Source organism: Poecile atricapillus, chromosome 17 (assembly GCF_030490865.1).
Source record: "Poecile atricapillus isolate bPoeAtr1 chromosome 17, bPoeAtr1.hap1, whole genome shotgun sequence".
In the NCBI taxonomy this organism is placed as follows: Eukaryota; Metazoa; Chordata; class Aves; order Passeriformes; family Paridae; genus Poecile; species Poecile atricapillus.
Genome location: NC_081265.1, coordinates 10,473,958 through 10,492,547, shown reverse-complemented (window position 1 = coordinate 10,492,547; position 18,590 = coordinate 10,473,958). Strand labels below are relative to the sequence as shown.

Genomic DNA, 18,590 nt, shown 5'->3' with positions numbered 1-18,590 from the left:
CGTCCAGTGGGAAACACCCGGCACAAGCTGGGATTGTGGCAAATAAATTGAATAACAACACCTGGATCTGGCCCCCAGCAGCCCCCAGGCCCTTCTGAAAGGAAAAGCCATTCCCAGAATTCTCCCAGAATTTTACAAGGCCAAAATAAATGATCACAAGTGAGCAGGAATGAAAAAAAAAAAAACCAAAACCAAAAACAAACCATAAAGCAAACTTAGCATCCTATAATACATCCGTGGAAAGGGAAAAGTCATGCTGCTTGAAGTCGGCAAATTTGAGTTTCTCCTGGGAAAATGTAACTCCTGTTCAAATGCTAATGGCTCGTTATCACAGGGATGTTTTAATTGAACTACAACGTTCCATAAGCAGGGGCAGAGCAAGGTTCAGAGAGCAAATGGCTGATGAACAATCCTCAATCTGCCAGCAAATGTTTGCTTTTTTATAAACTTCCCCTTCTTGATCTGTCTTAAGCAGATTCTCCGAAGGGACCTGTAAAAGGCAGCTGATTTCAACTGGAGGTAGCAGCAATATTGTGTGGTTCTTTTATCCTGATTTCAAACAGGGGATTTCTGGCACTGCTCAGAGCCACAGTGGCTGGCTCTGAGAGCACAGAAATTCCTGGGACAGGAGCAGAACTTGGCTCATTGGAAAGCAAAGATGCAGCGTATTTTAGAATAGTGATAGAGAAAAGGAAATCCAGCTGGGCATTGCAGCCCCAGAGCACCTCTGGAGGCTCCTCAGGACCACCATGAACATCTCATGGAGCACAAAGAATTCCAGGCACCCAGAGCTCTGCCTCCTTTCTGGGAATCCAGAAGGCAGAGCTTGCAGGAGGGAGGCAGGAAGAAAAGAGAGAGAACCCATGATGTTTGCCATGGAAGTAGAAAATCCTTCTGTCTTTTTTCTGGATGCCCTTCTCAGGGAATTTCTGGGGGATTTCTGTTTTTTTGCCACCGCCTTACATTGCCACAGCTGTGAGGAGAGACTTGGGAGCTGCAGGCACTCCCAAAGCTGTGGAAACCCTTTGGGTGTGTTTGGTGAGGTCTCCAGGGAGCACTTGGCTGACCTTGAGCAGAACAAGCCCGTGTGGGAAGGGAGAGGGATGGCTCCTCTATTAGATGGGAATGAAGGTTTGTCAGAAGTGTCAGCAGCTCCTGTGAGCTCCTCAGGCTCTCCAGCACCATCCCTGGGGTGGCAGAGCCTGTGCCAGCCTCTCCTGGCATGGCCCCTGCTGGGGATGGGGCTGGAGCCTGCTCTGACCCACTGGGGGAGAACAGAGGGGTCAGGGGAGAGCCCACCCCCAGGGCGAGCACAGAGAGGACCTGGAGGCACCAAATGATCCGAGGGATCCCAGCTCTGCTGGGAGGGAAGGCTGGGAATGTTCACCTGGACAGGAGAAGCTTTGGGATGAGCTCAGTGTGGCCTCACAGAGCTTGAAGGAGCTGCAGGAAACATGGAGAGGCTGTTTACAAGGGATGGAGGGACAGGACACAGGGAATGGCTCCCAGTGCCAGAGGGCAGGGCTGGATGGGATTTTGGACAGGAATCATTCACTGGCAGGGTGGGCAGGCCCTGGCACAGGGTGCCCAGAGCAGCTGGGGCTGTCCCTGGATCCCTGGCAGTGCCCAAGGCCAGGCTGGACAGGGCTGGGAGCTCCTGGGCCAGGGGAAGGTGTCCCTGCCATGGCTGGGGTGGGATGGGATGAGTTTTAATGTCCCTTCCAGCCCAAACCAGTCTGGGATTCTGTGACATTTGGGGTCCTTGGGGGGCAGGTGGGTGCTGTGATAAACCCAGAACTGCTGGGGCTGGGGACAGTTCCTGGCTGCGAGGGGGCGAGAGAAGCTCCCAAAGCCTCTCTTCATTCCCAGAGAGCCTGAACCTGGTGGGAACAAACAGCTTTTGGTGTCCTTGCAAAACAGAGCAGGGCTGTGGAGCCCAGGGGGGCCGGGCAGGACAGGCTGTTCCCACCTGGATCCTGATGCCCTCCTGCTCCTGCCCACAGCTGCCTGACCCAGCTCTGCTCCAGCCCAGGCCTTTCTGCCACCGCAGCTCCTGCGGGAAATCGGGGAAAAGTGGAATTTCCCTGGGACTGAGCTGCATTCCTAACCCCCGAGGCTTCCCTCCCCCTGCACCTATCTTATCTCTGCCTCTTCCTGAAATAATAGGAACAGAAAAATTAACAACATGAAAAAGGGAGGAGATGATAAAGAGTATCTGAAAAATCATCTGTGTCCTCATTTCAGAGCTTTGCATGGTAACAAGGAGCCAGGATGCTTTTTTATTCCTTTATTAATGTATTAAAATATTAAAAATCTGGGTGTCTCTTGAACCTACTCTGTCGTCAGGGACTGAGAGAGCTCTGAGGAAGTTTTTTGAGGAGCTGTGCAGGGATGTCATGCATAGAGCAGAGCAAACCAAAGCTGAAATCTGAGTTTGCTGTTCTGCAGTTCCTGGGGACTGGGAGCAGCCTGGACAGGGGTGTCACCAGCACGTGGGGACAAAATCCCCGCTGGGATGCTCTCAGGGTCTGCCTGGAACCTCCTCTGCTTCCCTTCACCTCCTTGGAGGTGTGAGTGAGACCATGGGAGAGGAAACATGGATCTGAGCCAGGAATGAGCCAATTTCCTCAAGATAGGGCTGTTTGATTTGGCACTTTGGTGCATCCACTCGAAGATTCTGTTCATTCCTGGGCAATTTCCAAAATGTGCAGTTGTTCTTCTTCATAAATCTTTGCCAACAAAGAATTCAGGCTTTGAGGTTGCCACAGGTATCATTTGCTGTGCCACCCTCAGGGTGCCAGGAATTGTGCAGTGTGTATGAGGGTGACAGCAGGGCTGAATAGCACATATATAAATAGATATTAAAAAAAAAAAAATATATATATATATATATTTATATATAAAAAATATATTTATATATAAATATATAAATATATAAATATATGTGATATATAAAATAATATATTTTACATAAATATATATAACATATATAAAAATCTATAATATATTATATATTATATATAAAGATATATAATATATATTGTATATATAAATATGTATTAGATAATTATATAAAATATTTTATATATGTATATGTATATGTATATTATTATATATAATATAATATAAATATATAAAAATACATAAATATATAGAAGTATATAAATATATACAATATATAAATATAGAAATATATTTATATAGAAATATATTTTATACAACTATATAAATAAATATATAAATATTTTTATATATAAATATATAAATATTTCAATACATGTGTATCCCCACAGACAGAGTGACTGAAGGTGTTTTTGTTTCCTTTTCCCTGGCAGGTCACTATGGAAAGGATATTTATCGCAGTGGAGGGCCAGATCTCCATAATTTCATCTCCTCCGGGTTTGTCACGTTAGGACGAGGACACACGAAGGGTACAGTGGAAACCATTTTTTGCTAAATAAAAAGAATGTTTTAAATCCAAAGCTGTGAGCTGGCGGCGGGGTCAGCCCAGGAAATGGGGCTGCAGGGTCAGGGCTGGGCTCGGGCAGGACCTGGGGGTCCTGGCAGGGGCGATGCCAGGCTCCACCTGGCTTTGCAGTGCGACTGTTCCTCCAGCTTTGTGTTTTCCTGGCTGCTCCCAAAGGGGAAGGAATGTCCAGCTGGCCCAGGGCAGGCAGTGACCACCTCCAGACCGTGGGGCTGGAGTTCTTTTCTTTGACTTCTGGGCTTTTATTTGATTTATTGATTTATTTAGATTGAAACGGAGCAGGGGCGGGGGGCGGGGTTATGATGAATATTTTATAAAATTATTTCTTTTTAGCTCCTGAAGCCTATATTTCCCATATTCCTATAATCTGTGATATAATGTACAAACAGGAAAACACAAAAATATACATATGCTGCTCTGTGTATGTTCTGTGTACATGTACTGTATATAAATATCTGTGGAGAGACAGCCCTTTACCACAAGTAACCAAACATCCTGGGGGTTCTGGTAACACCAGAGCTGTGTCCTGGTGACACCAGGGCTGTGTCCTGATGACACCAGAGCTGTGTCCTGGTGTGCCAGAGCTGTGTCCTGGTGACACCAGAGCTGTGTCCTGATGACACCAGAGCTGTGTCCTGGTGACACCAGGGCTGTGTCCTGATGACACCAGAGCTGTGTCCTGGTGTGCCAGAGCTGTGTCCTGGTGACACCAGGGCTGTGTTCTGGTGACACCAGAGCTGTGTTCTGGTGACACCAGGGCTGTGTCCTGATGACACCAGAGCTGTGTCCTGATGACACCAGAGCTGTGTTCTGGTGACACCAGGGCTGTGTTCTGGTGACACCAGGGCTGTGTTCTGGTGACACCAGAGCTGTGTCCTGGTGACACCAGAGCTGTGTTCTGGTGACACCAGGGCTGTGTCCTGGTGACACCAGGGCTGTGTTCTGGTGACACCAGGGCTGTGTTCTGGTGACACCAGAGCTGTGTCCTGGTGACACCAGAGCTGTGTTCTGGTGACACCAGAGCTGTGTCCTGGTGACACCAGGGCTGTGTTCTGGTGACACCAGCACCCCGGGCCGTGTTTGCCCATCACGCTGTTGCCTCTTTGGTGAGTTTTTCTGGTGTACAGTGAGACGTGTTCGGAGTGTCCTCCTGTCCCCCCAGCGGTGCCCTGGCTGTGACACTGGGGGTGCATGTGCCATTCCTGTCCCCTTTTGTGTCCCCAAGACTGCTGTACCCCCTGTAGACACAATGTACCTGGAGATTGCTCTCTAGACCAATGTACTGTATGTGGAGCTGTGTCCTCGTGCTCGCCTGGTTGAACGCTCCTGTGTTGTTTCTGTGGATGACCGTGACTCGCAAATGATTAAAGGACCTTGATATTTTATTTTTTTTCATTTTTTTTCCTACATCTCCTGCACTTTTTCCAGCTCTCCACGAGTGTCATCCAAAGTAGTGTTGGTCCTGTAGAACTGTCAGAGAAGAAACAAATATATGTATATTGTCTGTGTATGTCTGTGTGTGCTTAAATAAAGTTTACTGAGGCTGAGGTAGCACCCGTGGGACTTGTAATCCAATACCCTGAAATCCCAGTCCTGCAATCCAGTACCCTGAAATTCCAGATTTGTGCTCCAATACTCTGAAATCTCAGTCCTGTAATCCAATACCCTGAAATTCCAGATTTGTGCTCCAATACCTTGCAATCCCAGTCCTGTAATCCAATATCCTATATTCCAATACCCTGAAATTCCAGATCTGTGCTCCAATACCCTGAAATCCCAGTCCTGTAATCCAATACCCTGAAATTTCAGATTTGTAATCCAGTATCCTACAATCCCAAATTTGTAATCCAATACCTTGCAATCCAATACCCTGAAATTCCAGATTTGTAATCCAGTATCCTCAATTCCAGTCCTGTAATCCAATAATCTGAAATTCCAGTCCTGTAATCCAATACCCTTCAATCCTAGATTTGTAACCCAATACCCTGCAATCCAATACCCTGCAATTCCAGATTTGTAACCCAATACCCTGCAATCCAATACCCTGCAATCCCAGATTTGTAATCCAATACCCTGCAATCCCAGTCCAGCTCTGAACCGAGGGAAGGGAGGCAGAGGAACCTCAGGTGGGCTGGGAGCTGCAGTGGCTCAAGGAAGGACCCATGGGTGACATTTCACACAGGGTGTCCCCATCCCAGAGGAGTTTTATGGTCATGTCCTGCCACATCAGGAGCGGATTTAGGGTCAGGAAGCAAAGGTGCCCCAGGAGTGATGCTCCATGGAGTGGGGGTGTCCTGCTAGCCTCCAGCAAGCCCACGGAGATCCCTGAGCAGGGCTGTAAAGCCAGCCCTTTGGCTCAGACAGGTGAGTTATCCTCACCTCAGAGCCCTGAGGCACCCCCAGCAGCCTGAGCTGGACAAAAACCTCTTCCCAGTTCCTTCCCAGGTGAGAACAAAACCTCCTCTCCCTTCTTTAGCTGCAAAGGCTCAGGGGCTCTGCTCTCCTGTGATGGGCCAGGGGTTTCCACACCTTTTCCAGAGCACATTCCCTGTCCCTGGGAAGGTGGGAGAGTGGGCACTGGGAATGCAGCCTGTTTATCCACCACAGCCAGGTGGTGCTTTCCAAACTGAATAAAAGGTTTTGTCCTCTGAAGAAATGAATATCGTGGCTGTTTATAGACATCAGAATGGACTGGACTTAGAATTTACCTTTCAGCTGCCTGTAAATCCACCTGGGTTTTGAACAGTGCTATAATGTTCATTTCCAGTTTCTTAATGGCAGATTTCAGCCCACTGCTGAGAGGTGAGAGTGGTGAACACCTCACACCTGCTGCAGGACCTGCTTGTGCTCGTGTGTGGCTTTGTCTTTGTCTGTGACATGACCTGATTGTCTGTTTGTGCTGTCACAGGGGGGCTTGGGCTGTCACAAAGGACCGAGGGGTTCTGTCCTTAGGATTGTGCCTGAAATATTTGGATTTTGGGAAATACTGTGTGACACATTTCCTGAGTTCAGCTTGAAGTGACCACCCAGTACCTGTAAGAAGGGGTGAGAGCTTCAGCCAGGGCTTTAGATGAGCAGGTTCTGTGCTATTTTGTCCTATTCCTATTTACATGAGCAGGTTCTGTGCTATTTTGTCCTGTTTAGATGAGCAGGTTCTGTCCTTTTTCAGTGCCAGTCCCTGTGTTACACCCTCCACTCCAGCCAAATAACCTCACCCTGCCTTGCAGGCTCTGCCCCCGGACTGAGCAAAGCCAGTGAAGTTTCTCTCAGTATTTCTCTGCACTGGGAGACACATTTTTGGTGTTTTCTCAACTGTCTTCTGTGCTGTGGCAGAACTCCAAGTGCTGAGTAATATTTAAGAGCTCATCTATTTTGGGCAGAAGACAAAGACGTGAGACATGCCAAAGTACCATGGATACCAAATCAGCATATTCACACGTCTGACATCCCCAGGCTCCTGCAGGATGGGGATTTATGGCTCTTCCATGACATTCCACTGGGCAGTGCATCACTGCCTGCCATCTGAGGGCTCTGAGGCCATTACTGTGCATGTTCTTCCAGCCATGGGCAGTTACTCTGCTGCCAGCCTGTCAGGATGACCCAGGGAATGAATCTCAGCTCTTAGGGCCGGAGAAGTCCCCGTGGTGACAAGGCAGGGCTGATCTCATCCAGCGTCAGGCAGGAGGAAGTTGAGGGTTGGTTCTGAGGTAGAGGCGTTTAATTCGGTGTGGGGGCACCTCTGAGGAGTTCACTGGGTGGGCACAGGGCATCTCTGCCCCCCTGCAGCCCGAGGGGTCTGTGAGCCCCAGAGAGGGAGGGTGGATCCCACGTTCCTGTGTGGGAGCAGCTCCTGCTGCTCGTGGTGCCGTGGGAGGGTTGGGTGCTCCGGGGACACACGTGGGAGACAGGAGCCAGCTCACCCCTCTGTGCACCAGCCTGACTGCAATGCCAGCCTGCCCCGGGCATCCTGGCACCGTCTGTGCCCCAGCCTGGCCTGGCCTGGGTCCTCAGGGCTCCCCAGAGCTCCTGCACTCAGCCAGGCTGGAGGGGATTTACAGCTGCAGCCCCACGGATCAACACCCAGCGAGGGAACGCATTCACCTCCCATCATATTGCCGAGTTTTTGGGTAAAAACCTGGGGTTTATTTTTTTATTTTTTATTTTTGGGTTTTTTTTTTGTTTTCTTTTACTCTCAGTCTCAGACCTTGAAAATAGTTTCCCAATGGAATGGAGCTCCTTGGGTTTCAGCAAGGGACAGCAGCAGGAATTCTGTAGAGCAGATGATAATCTCTGTTCAGCACTCAACAGCTTCTTTGTTTTCCCAGTAACTCTGCAAGAGTGTGAAAAACTGAGGTTATGTTCTGGAAAAAGCAGAATTTCCCAGTTGAACTGAGTGCAAGGGCTCGGGGGAGTGAGGCAGGAGGAACAGGGGGGTTTAGACTCTCCTGCAAGGTCATTTTGTAGGGGAAAGCAGAACTCTTCCTACAATCTGCTCATTCCCTGTGAATTTACGGCAGATCCTGGAGGAGCTGCAGAGGCAGGGCTGTGTGGAAAACTCAGGAGGAGTCAAACATCCCCAGAGCCTGCCCAAGAACACTTCCAGCAATGGAACCTCTCCCTCCTGGCCCAGGGCTGTGCCTGGATTCCCTGGCAGGCGTGCTCTGAGTCAGGCCATCTGCAGGAGGCTCTTTTCTTGCTCAAACTTGCTCTGAGGATGTTCTCCTGCAGTGCCAGCAGGCAGGAGGAAGAGGAAGGGATGAGGCAGGTGTGCAGGGCTGTGTGCTGGCATCCCCTCAGCGTGGGCAAGGTGCAATCCTGCTGGGCAGAGCCAGCCTGGAGACTGAGCAGCCACAGCTCCCCCAGCACATTTGATCTCCTGCTTTGCTCTGCAGATCCAGCACGGATCCCAAACGGGGGATTTTGGGATTTGCCTGCTGGGCCTCTGCTCTCGCCTGTCTCGGACCTCGTGCACGGGCTCAGGGCACAGGGTTTGTGCCTGGTGGGTGGGAACAGGGGATTTGTGCTTTAGCAGGGCCTCCCAGCCAGAGAGATCCTGTCCTCAGATCCAGCACCCCCTGACATCTCCTGGGGAACATCCCCCTCCCTGGCTTTGTGTGTATTCAAAAGGAGAAAATCGTTCTTGATCTGCCTTAGAAAAGGATAATTTAAAAAATAGTTTTATTATGCATTTAATTAATTATTAAATAAGTAATAATTATTTAAATAATAGTTTGTTGAATTCTTAATTAATATAATTATTTGAATATTTATTGCTATTCCATTCTTTATTTTTCCATAAATAATTTTCCCCGGGTGTGTGGGCAGAGGGTCCATACACTCCTGGAGCCAGAGCAGTGGAAGGTGGCTGCCTGGTGGGTTAAGGGTTTTGGAAGCTGCAGGAATTTGTAGGTGAAGAATTTGTGAGGTGAGGAATTTGTCTTGGAGGCTGGGAGGGAGAGTGGCTGCAGTGAGGGGGCAGCTGAGTCTCGTGGCTTCTCCCCTTGCCTGCTGCCACCCAGCAGGGTCAGCCAGGCTCCCCTGCCAGCCCAACCTCCAGCCTCGGGCACGGGGAAAGCTCCTCCAAAGGCAGCTGTGAAAGGCAAAGGCAGCTCCAGGTCACACTTAGCATCTATCAGATCTTCCTGTGCTTCTCTGATGTCTCCAGCTGAATCCCAACCCTTCCTCCTCTGGAAGCTCCAGAGCTCTCCCAGCCCTGCTGCTCCCCTGGCTGTGGAGACAGGAGCGCAGAGTCAGGGCCTCAGTGCCTCACTCTGACTGTCAGAATGCTGCCAAAACTGATCAGAATGGTACAAAACAATTTATGCACACGCATTTTAAATCAAATCCTTCAGAACTGCTGTTAAAATCAGTCAGAGGTTCTGTTAGCATCTTTCATTTTTGCCCCCATCTCATCCTTACATTGACAGGCCTCAGTGAGGTTGGTGCTCTGCAGTCATTTTCACCTGGCACCCAACACTCCCAGCCAGATGCCAGCTTCTGCTGCCTATTTATGCTCAAACCTGATGTTCACACTATCCCTTAAATCCAGAAAACTGTCACTGGCAGGGCTGGGGACATCCTGTGTCAGCACCAGGAGCAGGTGGTTTCCTCCCCGAGATGTTTTGATCTCCCCATCCATGGTGTTGCCTCACCTGCAGCTCCTTGGCTGCTTCTCCTGCAGGCTGAGGGGTGTCTGAGGGATGCTCTGTGTTTCAGCACTGACAGATCTGTATGCAAACCCATCCCGGTGCAGACACCTCAGCTGATTCAGGAGATGGAGCTGTGCAGGCTCTGCACTCCCTGGGAATGTGGAGAGCGGGATGGGGCACTGGGGCTGGCAGCACTGGCACCCCCCTGCTCCTGGGGACACCCCAAACTCAGCCCCTTCTGCAGCCACCCACGGGGACCCTGCTGCCATTCAGAGACCAATGGGAGAAAAGAGATTCATTAATTTGCTCCTCATTAGCAGTTGGAGAGCTCTGGTTCCTCCCTCCAGCTCTGCCCTGGCTCCCCGCTGTCACAGCTGGTTCCCCATTGCTTGGCTTGCAGCTCTGTGTTCCAGTTTCTTTCCCAAAGCGCTGCCTCGTACTCTTAATTTGTAATTTTGGGGTCTTATATTACATCTGTCACAACTTCCTCGGCCCAGCGCAGCTACAGAGCACGCAGTGAATCAGCTCCAAGCTGGAATTTACTGCCTGCCCCCACCATTAGTAATCCACACTTGCAGCAGACTCATTATTACAGGCAAAGGCAGAACTCTGAGGGTTTTTTTCACACCTGCACCTGTAACTTGCCATGAATAGATTTGCAAAAATTGAGGGTTAGGTGTGCAAGGTCCTTCTGCTCGTTAAACACTTGTTAGACATCCCATCAATGGGAGGCTGTGGAGCCCGAGCCCGCTGCATCCCAATGAATCACTTTCTGTTTATCCTGGATAATTTCGGATGATTTTGATGGTGTCTTGCGCTGGGTGCGCTAAAGATCACCCGCATCCTGATTCCAGATTAATTCCAAGCCTTGCATATTCTGACACTTAATTGTATTGACTGGGAAATAGGATCATTGGGATGTGGAGAGGGGCCTGGGAGCTGTGCAGGAAGATTCCATGACGCAAGAGGACATTTCAAGCCGCTCTGAATTATTCAATGGCCCTCAGACATGGCCGGTCCATTTCTCAGCAGCCTCTGGACAGCTCTGGTTTTTATAGCCCTGGGAACAACCGAGTGGGAGGAGAGGGGGAGGCTGTGGAAAACATTCCAGTGGCTGCAGTGGGAAGGGATGGGGGGACACCAAAGCCCCCTCAGTCCCTGGTGTCACCCTGCAGTGAGCACTGCCAGAGGTGAGGGTGTCCTTGTGCCCCGGCTGGGCAGGAACCTGTGGCTTCCCAAGGCAGTGTGTCCCACACTGTTAGCAACCAACACAGGGCCTGGAGCTGCTCTGAGAGCTTCCCTGGAGCTTGGAACTGCAGGGAAATGGCCCCGAGCTGGGCACAGAGCGCTCGGATCACTGCTGGACACGGAGGTTCCTGTACCTGCTCTGGAGCCAGCTGTGACATGGAAGGGGAGCCTGTCCCATGGGCAGCCTCACCACTTCTTGTCTCTTGAAGATCCTGTTGCTCACCCATCCGCTGATTTTGGCATTTTTGACTTGGCCTGATCAAAGGGGCTTCCTGGGGGACAAGGACAGGACTGGAGTTGTCTCTTCTTTCTCTCTTGGAGAGAGTGAGAGCCAAAATCTTGTGTTTGAGGCAGAGAAAAGCCACCAGGGCCTTTCTGCATGTACACACCCAGGATTAGCCAAATGTTTTGGCATCTGGGAGGTGACAGGGCGTGTGTGGGACACACCCAGGGTTTAGGACTCACCTTCCCCTCTGCTGAGAGCCTCCTGTTCCCATGCTGAGGGAAATCCCACACGTTTTCACTCCACTGGTTCCCCATCTGCTGCCCAGCCCTACAAGCTGCATCCTGCCCTCTGCTGAGTTCCATGGATGGGTTTCAATCATCTGGAACTCCAGAGTGGATCCCTCTTCTTTCTGCTGCGCAGTAACAAGATAACAACACAAATGACAATGGCTGAGAGGAGAAGAAAGAAGCCCTGCCTATTACTGGCTGCCCTTTCCCAGGGAGTCTGTCAGCTCTCGGGGACGTTTTGGCAGATACCTTTGAAAGCTGAGCTGAAAGCTGGGGAAGAGCTGGCAGGTACAGCCCAGCTGTCTGTGAAACCAGAGCTGCAGCTGCTTGCCACAAGCTCCTCTTTGAAGAACGTGTTTTTCTCTATTTATCATCAAGAACCGTTGTATAAAAAGCCCCTATGATTTCTTGCTATGGTGTCACTGAGGATCTCAGGCTGGTTCTCTCCCCAAACAGGGAATTTAACCTCAGTGAAGGCTCACTCTCGAGCTGGATTGATGTGCCTTTGGCAGGGCTGCATCCGCTCTTAATCCTGCTTGCCAGTTGTAAATAAGAAATTCAAATATTATGAAAAGAACCGGAGACTCCTGGGAGCAGAGAGGGGACTTTGCAGAGGGATCTGTAATTCTGAAGCATCTGTGATCTCTCCACAGCAACATGGGCAGAGTTTGGCAGATGGAGAGCTTGAGCACTCCCAAAAATCTACTGCTACAGCAAAGCCAGTGTGGTAGGCACAGTTTATCTGCCAACGTTCCTTGAGATGAACTCATCACCAGAGAAGAGTTTTTGGAGACGCAGGGCTCTGGTTTGCCTTCCAGGCTGACTTTTGATGGTGCTCACTCCCAGGGGAGTTATTTGGTCATAGGAGCTCCTGTCCATCCTTCAGTAGGGAGGGAAGAGTGGGAATTGCAGGATGTGCCACAGCAGTGACTGCAGACAGGCCACGAGAGCCAGATGGGAAGTTCCTGACTGGTTTGACTCTTTGGCACAGATTAATCTTCTCCTCTGGGCAGCAGGTGGGTCTCTGCCTGTGGCCAGTTTGAGTTTTGGCAATGTCCGAAGGCCACAGGTTGAAGATGGGAACCATGATTTCTGTGGAATCACAGAATCATGGAATGGTTTGGCTTCCAGAATCCAGGGAGAGCTCAGAGCCCCTTCCAGGGCCTGAAGGGGCTCCAGGAGAGCTGGAGGGGGACTGGGGACAAGGGATGGAGGGACAGGACACAGGGGATGGCTCCCAGTGCCAGAGGGCAGGGCTGGATGGGATATTGGGAAGGAACTGGATGGGATATTGGGCAGGAATTGTTCCCTGTCAGGGTGGGGAGGTGCTGAGGTGTCCCAGAGCAGCTGTGGCTGCCCCTGGATCCCTGGCAGTGCCCAAGGCTGGATGGGGCTGGAGCAGCCTGGGACAGGGGAAGGTGTCCCTGCCATGGCAGGGGTGGCTCTGGGTGGGGTTTAATGTCCCTTCTGACCCACTCCATCCTGTGATTCCGTGATTCTGTTTGATCCCCCTGGTGTCACAGGATCACTAACAGCACCACAATGGTTGCTGGATTCCTGTTGTCCAGGAAATGTCAGGATATCCCTGGAGTGCCTTGGACTGTGGGAGGCTCAGTGCCCACAGGAGCCAAGGCTCTGCCACCCTGGTGGGCACAGCAGATGCTGGAGGAGAAGTCAGCCCAGGCCTTTGGAAGCAGAGCTGTGGATTTTGCTCCAAGAAGGAGAAGTTTCTCTCTGGCACGAGAGAGGACTGGATTCTCCAGAAAGGACTGGCTTTACCCAGAATTTCTTCCCAGCTGTTGAGCTGCTGTTTGTGTGCTCAGGGAGAGGCAGAGCTCAGCAATTCCCCCTGACAGAGCTGGGACTGAGTTCAGGTTGGGTCTGCTTTAGAGGTGAGGGAGCCTGTGCAGGGCAGCATTTGCTCCTGATCCTCATGAACCAAAGTTCAGGATTCCCAAGGAGCAGAGAGGAGAGGAAGGGAAGAGCTGTATGAAATCCTTGGTGAGGGATTGGAGCTGCTGTGGATACATTCCCCTGGGGCAGGAATTGCTCCTGCTGCCCCCACTGAGGGAGGACATTGAGTCAGAACTGCTGAGGGCTGAGGAGGAGGAGTGCAGCCCTCATCTGTCAGCTCCTGCAGCCTGGGGGCTCTCAGGCGGCTGCTGGGTCCTCCAAGGAACAGAGAGAGGGCTGCACGGGATGTGAGGGAGGGCTGGGGGCTGTGGGATGAGGGAGCACGTCCCTGCTTGGACTTCCCAAAGTCTCTGCTACCCTGTGGTGGGAAGGTTCCGCTCAGCCCAATGCATTGGATGGGAGAGGGGATTTCACCCCTTGGGAGGGATGAGCCTTTGCTCTGCTCAGCTCCTGCTCTAGCTGGGACAGCTCTTTCCCTCCTGACAGCACCTTCATTCCTCCCAAAGCTGGACCAAGCCCATTCCATCGTACCCACTCTTCAGGCAGTGGTTTTAAAACTCCCCAGGGATTTAACACCCCTCAAGAAGTGGCCGTCACATCCTGGAAAATGCATCCCTAGTGCTGTGTGACAGCAGCGTGGCCTCATGCCTCAGACAGAGACAGGCAGGAGACAAAGCCTCAAAAAGCTTCCCCCAAAGCCTCTCCTGGGTGAGAGCATCAGTGCCAGGCAGTGCCTGGAGGCTGCTGTGGGGCAGAGCTGCCAGGACCTGTGGCACTCTGGGGCTTGGGTTAAACCTGGCATTTCTGTCTGGCAGGTGAAAATGAGGAGCAGCTCTTTCCCTGTCCTCCAGGAGTGGCTGCACGGCAGGGAGCAGCATTCCAGCCCCTGGAAAGGGGCTCCATGGAGCTGGGAGCCTTTGGCCAGGGACAGATCTTCTCATGGCACTTGTTGTGCCTCTCGGAGAGCCCTGCCAGTGTGTGAATGAGCAAAGAGCTGCGGGCTGCCAGTGCCTCCTGTGGTGCCACACAGCCCTGGAGCACAGCCCAGCTCCTCAGCCAGAGCTGAGTCCAAGCCCATTTCCTGCCAATAGCTGGGAGTTTGTGATGGATTTCAATGGCACTGCCTGGGATCTGCTGCAGAAAATCCACTGTGTGTGCAATGCTGAGCAGCCCACGGTGCTGCTGCACACCTGCCCCTGGAGAAAGGGGGTTTGCAGCTCCCCTCTGAACCAGGAGAGGATGAAAGATGTTAGAGATCTCCTCTCCTCTCCTCTCCTCTCCTCTCCTCTCCTCTCCTCTCCTCTCCTCTCCTCTCCTCTCCTCTCCTCTCCTCTCCTCTCCTCTCCTCTCCTCTCCTCTCCTCTCCTCTCCTCTCCTCTCCTCTCCTCTCCTCTCCTCTCCTCTCCTCTCCTCTCCTCTCCTCTCCTCTCCTCTCCTCTCCTCTCCTCGAGTCTCCTCGAGTCTCCTCTCCTCTCCTCGAGTCTCCTCTCCTCTCCTCGAGTCTCCTCTCCTCTTTTTTTTTGCTGCTGGGAGTTTGTTCAAAGCTGGGATCAGTGCAGGACCAGGCTGAGCTCAGGGATCCCCTTCCAGCCACGAGAAGGAAAATGTTTGTGCAGCCAGAGAGCTGCAGATCTGCTGAGCCCAAGTGTCCTCCAGAGCCCATTTCTGAGCAGGGCTGAGCTCTGTGTGGGGCCAGATCTGTGCTGACAGTTCCTGGACTGATCTTTGGAAACACAGCCCTTCAACATTTTCTTCAGGTGCTCCACTCTTATCTCTTCTTGTCCTGTCATCACTCTGCCTCTGTTGTTTCAGATGTAACACCAGGTTTTATTCCAAGGTAGCAGGAACTGGTATTAATTTCGGTTCTGCTCAGATAGCAGGAGTGCACAGTCTATAAAAGGCAAGTCCTCATCTTCATTTTAAAGCAGGAAACTAAAAATAGAGCCAGTTCAAATATAGGTGATGAGAACAACCTGAGTTTGGATTAGGAGGTAGAATGGGAATTAAGGCTTTAAAAGTGCCTGGTGAAGTGTCTGTGTTGGAGGGAGCTGTGGATAAAAGTCTGATTTGTAGATTTGGGCCAGGGAAGGCAGTTTGGTGAGTTCTGCTCCTCCTCTCTCTGTGTGGAGGGCATGGATGGAGAATGCTGGGTTCAGAAGGGAGGGAGGGTTGTGCTTCTGTCTCAGGGTCACCTGTGGGTGCCCCAGCACCCTGTGGGCCAGGAGGGTGCAGGACACCCTTGAGGAGAGGGAGACAGGCAGAGCCAGAGTTCCCAGAGGAGTCAGGGAGGTCCTGGGAATGTTCAGGCCTGAGGATGAAGTGCTCCAGGCTCTTGGGACTGCAGGAACCTCGCTGAGCTGTCCCTCAGCTTGCAGGGCAGGGCTTTGCCCCGTGGAGCAGCTGACGCTGTGCACCCACGGCTGCCACAAATACCCTCAGCTCGGCCCAGTTTGCTGGGAGCTGGTGAAACTGGGCCACCCTGCCTGAGGGGAGCAGGGACTGCTCAGGGAGGGCTTGGGTCACCCTGGGAACAGCTCCCTGTGCCATTGGGGACACAGCTGACACCCCTGGGGCTCTGCTGAGGGGACACAGCTTTGCTCGAGGTTGCCCCTCATCTTTTCCTTCCCAGGGCTTCCTGAGCTTCCCAGAGCTCCAGGCTTCAGGTGCAGGTGCAGCTTCATCCTGTGCCCCACACAAACCCAGAGCTTCAGCTCCTGAGAGCTCCAGAGAGCCGGGGAGGCTCAGAGGTTGTGCAGCTGGCCCAGGCTGAGCCCATGGTGGTCCCTGGTGGCTTGGCAGGGAGGTGTTTTGCTTCCTGCAGGCTTCCAGGCGATGGAGAGTTGGCTCCAGCAGCTGCAGTTGGCACAAGGCAGCGAGGAAATGAGTCTGAGCAGGGCAGGAGGGAGAAGATAAATGTGAGACCCCCCTGAAGTGGCCACAGAGCCCAAAGGAACACGAGCACCTGAACCCACCGAGCCCTGAGCCTGGTCTGCAGCAGCCACGCTGCTCTCCCTCACTCAGATGTGTGGCTCTGTCCAGGCTCTGGTCCCTGCCCACCTCACAGGAGATCCCTCCCTGGGGAGCCAGGCTGATCCCCCACCATCCCTGCCTCTGGGCTGCAGGGACAGGACACAGGGAATGGCTTCACACTGACAGGGAGTGGGTTTGGATGGGATGTTGGGAATAAATTCCTCCCTGGCAGGGTGGGCAGGGCTGGCACAGGGTGCCCAGAGCAGCTGGGGCTGCCCCTGGATCCCTGGCAATGCCCAAGGCCAGGCTGGACACTGGAGCTGGAGAAGCCTGGGACAGGGGAGGGTCCCCATGGCAGGGGTGACACTGGGTGGGCTTTGAGGTCCTTCCCAACCCAACCCAACCCTCTGAAAGCCAAGCAGAGTGAGACAGGCCCTGGCAGGGGTTTGGCAGCTCCCAGCCCCCTCCTGTGTCTCGTGGTTCCTCCTTTCCTGCCCTTGTTTCCAGCGGGCAGCACTGAGCAAGCAGGGACAGTGTGACAGCTCAGTGACTTCGCTCCTCAGGAGCCAGAGGGGGCACATCCCACATCCCACACAAATCCAGACTCATCCCAACCATGCCTGGCTCCTCCAGCACCTCCCGGGGTGACTGACCCATAGGGAGACCTCTCCCCCCAGCTCCAGCCCCTCCCAGCTCCATCCCTGCCCTGGACACGCTCCAGCCCCTCCGTGTCCTTCCTGTGCTGAGTGTCCCAGAGCTGTCCCCAGCCCTGGAGGGCACAGACACTGCTCTGGGGCTGTGGCCAGCCTTGTCCTCCTTGCCCACCTTGGCCAGCACAGCACCCATGAGGAGGCTGCAGGGCTGCTGTAGCTCCAGAGCAGCCTCTGGTTCCACCCACGGCTCACAGCGTGGGCACAGCAGAGGCTGGAGCAGGGAGGATGCCCTGAGAGGTGCAGTGGGCAGACAGGGATAATTCCCTCTCCTGCCTGCAGCTCTGGGGAGCTCATTTGAAACCACACCCCAGGCCCTGGTTTCAGCTGCAGACCTGGCACACAAATTGCAGTGTGTCACCCGAGTTCCCACAGCCAGGAGCTCCCCTGTCTCAGGGTGAGCTGAACCACGGCACAAACACCCCCTGACCCTTCCCTGGAGAGCCACAACCACGAAAAGCCAAAAGAGTCAGACTAAGAGCCCCGGTTTTAGATGCAAATTAAGATGAATCTCATCTCCAAGGGATCTACAGGAGCTGTGAGCCTTGCGAGGGTCAGCATCACCTGGGAGAGGAGGAGGAGGATGTGGGGCACGGAGCAGTCCCAGGTTTGGGCTGCCCTCCTCTTTTCCCTGCCAGGATTTTCTCTACTCTCTGGAGAGCTCTGGAGTTTTGACATTTGAGGTACAGGACCTACCTTGCAAGAAAAGCAGAGGGTTTAGAGGAGAGAAAAGCAATGGCCTGGTGTGTTTATCTCCGAGTCAATCAATTCCTGCAGAACGAGGATGTGAACAGACACAGCCCAGGGAAGGGCTGAGCAGCTGGAAGCTGATGGACTCCGTGCTACTTCTTGAGGGATATTATTTGTGCTTTCAGAACAGAAGTACAAAGGCACAAATAAATCCACCTTCTCTGGGAAATTGGCCTTTATTCTGCTCCCTGTCGGGCACTCGGGGCTGCTGGAGCAGGTTTATTACAGAAACACTGTCCCTGCTGGGCTCCAAACCTCCTCAGGGAGGAAAGGGGAGGAAAAGGGAGGAAAAGGGAGGAAAAGAGAGGAAAAGGGAGGGAAAGGGAGGAAAAGAGAGGAAAAGGGAGGGAAAGGGAGGAAAAGGGAGGGAAAGGGAGGAAAAAGGGGAGGAAAAAAGGGAGGAAAAAAGGGAGGAAAAAAGGGAGGAAAAAGGAGGGAAAGGGAGGAAAAAAGGGAGGAAAAAAGGGAGGAAAAAAGGGAGGAAAAGGGACACATCCTGGCAGCCTTGTGGCAGAGCAGCAGGGACAGTGTTCCTGTGAGGGATGCCCAATGCTGCAGGGCTGGAAACATTCCCAGCTCAGAGCTCCCCACCTGCCTCCCTAAACCCATCCCTGACAAAACTCCTCACTCCTGCCTTCGTGCTGGGGCTGTCCTTCCTCTGCCTGGGACTCACCCTCACCACACTGATGTCCCTGCCTGGAGGGAGGCAAAGAAATTCCAGCTCTTTTTGGTAAAGAGGCTTCAGTTTCCAGGAGAGGACGAGGCCCATTCCACACGTTCCTGCCACCTTTGTGCTGCTTTGAACCAAAGGCAAGGTGAATAACAACATAAAATGGACAAACCCATGAG

The 18,590-nt window shown here is 52.5% G+C and overlaps 1 protein-coding gene across 3 annotated transcripts in view; it reads left to right on the top strand.

Moving 5' to 3' along the window:
• SHISA6 (shisa family member 6) overlaps positions 1 to 18,590 on the top strand; it is a 174,012-nt gene that overhangs the window by 39,506 nt on the left and 115,916 nt on the right. For 2 of the 3 annotated variants that reach the window (XM_058852442.1, XM_058852441.1), the window contains exon 3: positions 3,336 to 3,431. The exons of the other annotated variant lie outside the window; for it this stretch is intronic. In XM_058852442.1, coding sequence (XP_058708425.1) covers positions 3,336 to 3,431 — 96 coding nt within the window. The remainder of the gene's footprint in view (positions 1 to 3,335; positions 3,432 to 18,590) is intronic. 3 annotated transcript variants of the gene reach the window in all.